Source organism: Carya illinoinensis, chromosome 9 (assembly GCF_018687715.1).
Source record: "Carya illinoinensis cultivar Pawnee chromosome 9, C.illinoinensisPawnee_v1, whole genome shotgun sequence".
Taxonomy (NCBI): Eukaryota; Viridiplantae; Streptophyta; class Magnoliopsida; order Fagales; family Juglandaceae; genus Carya; species Carya illinoinensis.
The window spans coordinates 5,512,436-5,518,058 of NC_056760.1; the positions used below are offsets into that span (position 1 = coordinate 5,512,436).

The 5,623-nt window shown below is 37.1% G+C and overlaps 1 protein-coding gene across 1 annotated transcript; it reads left to right on the top strand.

Annotated features, from left to right (window-relative positions):
• The first annotated feature begins 3,869 nt into the window (after positions 1-3,869).
• On the top strand, positions 3,870-5,092 carry LOC122277617 (calmodulin-binding protein 25-like). Its single transcript, XM_043087693.1, has one exon. The coding sequence runs from the start codon at positions 4,115-4,117 to the stop codon at positions 4,826-4,828; it is 714 nt and encodes a 237-aa protein (XP_042943627.1). The 5' UTR covers positions 3,870-4,114; the 3' UTR covers positions 4,829-5,092.
• The last annotated feature ends 531 nt before the right edge of the window (positions 5,093-5,623 follow it).

Consider the following 5,623-nt stretch of genomic DNA (forward strand, 5'->3'; position numbering starts at 1 on the left):
CTAGATGGGCTTCTAGTTTTTAATTCTATTTCTAATGATAGTGGTATATTGTTTAAGAAAGTTAATTTGTTGAATACTTGAAAATATTAAATAAGACTAAGGGTGCACGTACGTATATACCATCAGCCATGGAATATTGCTAGAGATCATCTACCTGCCCTTCAAAAAATTACACACTTTAATTTCTAACCTTCTCCATCGGTCAATATATCGTACGTGTTTATCAAAAAAAAATATATATATATATATATCGTACGTGTATTGATGATTATAAGGATTGTGATTTCTTATCATTTTCAAATTTAAATAAATATATTTTTTAATTTAGAAAGAGATAGACATGAAATATATATATATATATTAGCGTTATATTCTCGGTCTGGACCGGTTGCACATTTTTAATATATTAAATACTATTTATTATAATATATAATCCATATATTTATTTTTTATTTTTTGAAAATGTTTTGAATCATAAAATTGTTTCAATAATTTGATATTCAATCGTACGTACGTGTGGTTTTCAATTACAAAAAGTAAAGGGGGGTCCAGCACAAGGTAAAATCGGAGAGCAGTGTGCATGCAAACGTCGTTATAACAGGGGAATAAAATAGATGCTGCAGAGTGCAGCTAGCGGAGCCAGCGAATGAGCCAAAGAGCTGAGCCGACGTCACCGAAGCCAAATGGGTGTATAATATTCACTTGGGGAGCAAGAACTGGGGAATAAAAAATAATTAAAAATTAAAATGCAGAGCTTTCGGTGTAAGCATCGGATGTCCAGTCAAACCCTATCTGTACTCCTGATTATTTATTTTTTTAATATAAAACAAAATTATATATATGTATATATTTAACGCCCTTATCATTCCGCGTCACCTCTTCGTCATGTCACGTTAGTCCTTTGCGTCACCGCTGGCGTATTTTTATCCTTTCCCTTTCAATTTTCATTTCAAAAAATTTTGTTCTAGAATGTGATGACCTTTTCTTTGCCTCTCTAACACTCCAATCTATTTCCAATTATCCTCTTCTTCTCTTATATCTGCCATTGCTTCCCACTTTGCTCTTCCTATTTGATTGGCTATATTCTCAAACAAGCTTCACTCTTTTTAGCCTTTTTCTAAATTTCTAATTGATTTTTTTAATATAATTTTCATTAAAAAAAAAAGAAGTCAAGAACATGTTTGGGAACTTTACTACTACATGGGATATTTGGCAATGATCTCATCAATTTGCAATATCTAGAGTAAATGAATAATTAAGAGTTTGTTTGCATTCAAAAAATATTTCATCCCATCTTATAATTACAATTTTTTCAAATTTTCACATCAAATATAGTAAACAATTTAATATTTTTAAATTCTAATTCAACCTTTTCAAATATCAAAATAATAATATGAAAAAGAAAATTTTATTAACATTTTATTCAAATTTCAATTTTCATATAAAACTATCTGATCATCTTATCACACTATCCAAATAAACCCTAATAATACTAGATGCGTGGAAGTTTAGTTATTCAATCTTCAATGTGATTGAATACTGGCCTTTTACCAATTAGAAGATCAAACCAATATTAATGTCCATGCATTTCCACGGAAAAATTAGATTAGTACATGACTATGATCACAAATATCAAGTCGTGCAATTAACCACTAATTTTCCAACGCTATGAAAAAGGGGCGAGACAAAAAGAAGAAGAAACGAAAAGCCAAGTAAACTTGGATATACAGTGTCAATACAGGTGCTTGACCGGATCATAATCAATACAATTATATATAATAGTGTTCGTGACCAAGTCAAGTCACCAGTCCACACTGATCATGTGCTAGCTCCAACTCACAATATGTCATGTTGTTATCAACTACTTAAAAGGATTCTTGAAAAATTATTTACTTTTTTCTCAAACTTTCTCATGAGCATGCACACATGTGTACACATGACCTACTACCACCATATAGATTATATATATATATCTATCCCTAGCTAGCTACTTGTTTAGAAATATTGCATAATACATAGCTCGAAACGATGCATATATAATACATATATAAGCAAAAGTTGAGGTGATTTATTCAAAAATATGCCCTTTTGTGGAGTTTCGATAGCTTATAAAGTTATAAACAACGACCAGAGCAGACAATATTTATAAAACCCAGCATATTCGAGTTTTCATATATATAATTTTGAAGGAAAAGACATAAGAAATAAATTAAAGGCTTTTTCTATAAATTGGAGAAATTAGAAGCATGGAAAGAAAGAAAGACAGAGAGAGAGAAAGAAAGAAAGAAGGGCACCCACCGACCGTTGGCGAATGTAGGAGCTGGTGGCATTTACGAGGAACATAATAGGGGACATGTCAACTCCAATGTTACCTAACCCCACATTGGTCCGTTTGACGATGAGAGAAATGAATGCATGGGGTATCCTTTTTATGGTGAGAGTTGCTACCCCTTGAACCACGTTGCATTAAACACCCTACCCCTTTAATCGATCCTGTTCATACGTACCTTCCCTTGCAATTCAATCTGTTCTTATCATATCATCTACTAGTAATCAAGCGATCTACGTTTACATTTTTTTTTTTTTCTGAATTTCACCATATGCCAAATTCACCTGCATGTGTCTGTCGTTTTTTACCTAGCACTGTATATGTATTGAGAAGGGGAAAAATGGGGATGGATCGGGGTACGTGCCATACTGCCATAATTATTATTACAGTACAGAGTCTACAGAGTACAGACAGGGGCTGAAGAGCAACCTCATTAAGAAATTAAAAGGAGATGGAGCCCACACGCTTCCAACGTCGCATCTCAAAACTCGGCATCATGTGATCTGCAGTGCATGGATATCTTATAATATTAATATATATATTTATATATTTTTTAGATGATTTTTTTTTTTTAAAATATCCACAGCCCACATTACCCGTGACTGACAAGCAGTTTTAAGGTCAAAATTTGTAGACGAGACGTTGTTCTAAAATGTGCAGTACAGGGAATATTATGGTTATGGATGATAAGTAGCGAATATATATATACACATATATATGGATTTTTTTATGAATTTTCTAGGAATATGAAAATCGAAACATCCTTTGTAATTGTCTCTACAAATGAAGTACTCACACCTCATTCTTAAAATTATAAAGCAAAATATGCATACACAGTTCTCCAATTTTTACTTAAAAAAAAAAAACAGTAGATAAATTAAAATTATAGCGTGCAAACGGTAACGGCGGCGGCGCAGATTTTGAAATGACGAGAGGGGAAGATTTTGAAAGGTATAAAGAAAAAGGACGGAAACGATGATAAACAATTGAGAGAGAGGGGAGGAGATTGGGAAGCGAGCTTAACGCGTAAGATGAGAAGGCCAAGTACGCGGCTTGACCGTCCATCAAGACTCAAAGCGAGCTTAACACCGTTCTTTGCTACTACTAGTAAACGATCACACATTCACACCGACGACTCCCAACAGTTGATCCCCATATACTAACCATGGTTACTTTAACATTAGTACGTACTACTTTTTTTTATTTGTATTTAACCCAGCTTACATCATGAGCGTTCATATAATTTTTCTGAAAATTTATAATTATTTAATTATAATATATTTTGAATTTCATGTCATCAAAAGACAGCATTTAAAAAAAAAATGGAAATTATTTATATGAATAATCATTTATTTTGTTAAAATAATATATACAGTGTTTGGTGTGGTAATATTCCATCGGAAGGGAAGTAATCATCCAGTGTTGCAGCTTGACTCCTAGCTATAGTTTGGTTCCGTACGGAAAGCTGACGCGTGTCCCTCACAAAACAACGCGGTTTCTTCTCCCACTCACCGCCCTATTTATGCCCCTCCCCCAGACTCAATTTTCCTTCCCTCTCATTTCCTTCCCCTCTACACCACCCGAATCCCTCTTAAGAACTTTCGGCCACCGCCTTATCTATCCCTTCCTTCTTCCTCACAACCCACATGCCGTATATGCGAATCGGATAGGCCGCCATTTGGAAAATGCTTTGAGCGTGCTTAAAGCCTCCTCTTTTAGGGCTCTGTTTCTACTCATAGACAAAAACACTAACCCTGTGGCCTAGTAAACGTAAGGACTATAGTTATGGCGTCGTCTGAGAACTTGGCAAGTATCGAACCTTGGGCCTTCCGTCCGGCCTTTGCGGATTCGTGGATGTCCGAAGCTTTTGCTCGTGACAACGACACCCTCACCAAGGCTCTCCAGAAATCTTTCTGCGGTGCTAACTTGGACTTCCTGCAGACCGATACCATCTCTCCCTTCCTCAACCTCATCAAGCCCGACACGGCGCCCACCACCCCTACCGTCTCAAGTCTCTCTGGCGGCTCCGAACCAGAAACGGTGGCCCCCCAGAAACGCCAGCGTAACTCGATTCCGGCGGCACAGGCGGGAAAGGTTTCGAAACGGAAGTCTCGCGCTTCGAAGCGGTCCCAGACGACCTTCATCACGGCGGATCCGGCCAACTTCCGTCAGATGGTACAGCAGGTGACCGGCGCGAGACTCGGAAACTCGCAGACGCCGGTGGTGCCGATCCTGAAACCAGAACCCCAGAGACCCGGCAGCAGGTTGCCGGGGCCGGGATGCCTACCGACCCTCGATACGTCAGCTTTTTTGCTGGACCATCACCAGCAGCAGGCGATGCGACCCAACTCGGCTGCTGGAGCCGTAACTGGGGTTTCTAGTGCTGGCCAACTCTCTTTCGGGCCAAACATGGGATTAGCTGATGGTAGCGGTATTGGTGGCTTAGATTTCGACACTTTTCCGAGCTTTCCCACTTTAGAGTCGTGGAAAGTTATGTGAAACTTCCAGGATTAAATTTTTTTTCTTTGTTTTTTTTTGGGTTCATCAGATATGAATATGTTCCTTTAATGTCTCTTTTTGATCTTTTGGGACCCAGGAGTACTGCTAGTGTAGCATATTGGGGGGTGGATCTGTTTATAAATGTTAGGGGAGACCATGTTTTGGATAGCTCTGGTTTCTGTTGCATAGTTTCTCCTTGTTGTCAGTGGTGTACCGGTGATATGGGAATATCATGGATGACTCATGATCTTGTTTATTCCAAAATTCATGTGCATTAGCTATTTTTCCACCCAATAATTAATGTGGGCTTTGTCTTCTTTTATTTTCACTGCAAATCAACACATACTACCCGTTTAAATTTTTGAGAGAGAATCAAATTCAAGCTTCTGCATTCCGGAAGAATTTGAATCAGAATCATTTTCCGAGAAAAAAAAAAGTCTTCTTTTTGGCCATTTCTTGGGTCCTTTAATGGACTAATTACAACAGCTAGCACATGATGATCAGAGGGTATTTGAGAAAGCAAAGATGATGCAGATAGCAGGTTTAGGTTACTTTATTTGACTTGACCTGTTTGCTAGATGGTAGGCGTAATGGCTTAATTATAAACCGATTTGCACATCCTTGTACGTGGAGATTAACAAATCATTTAGCAAATTGAACTAGTTATTTTATCGGTGCAAGTTACCTGGTAAATTAATCGTATTATCTTTCAATAAATAAAATATAGTTATGGGGTGATACGGTGTGATATGCATCGATCATGGGATATTTAACTTAAAATAATTTAATCTATAT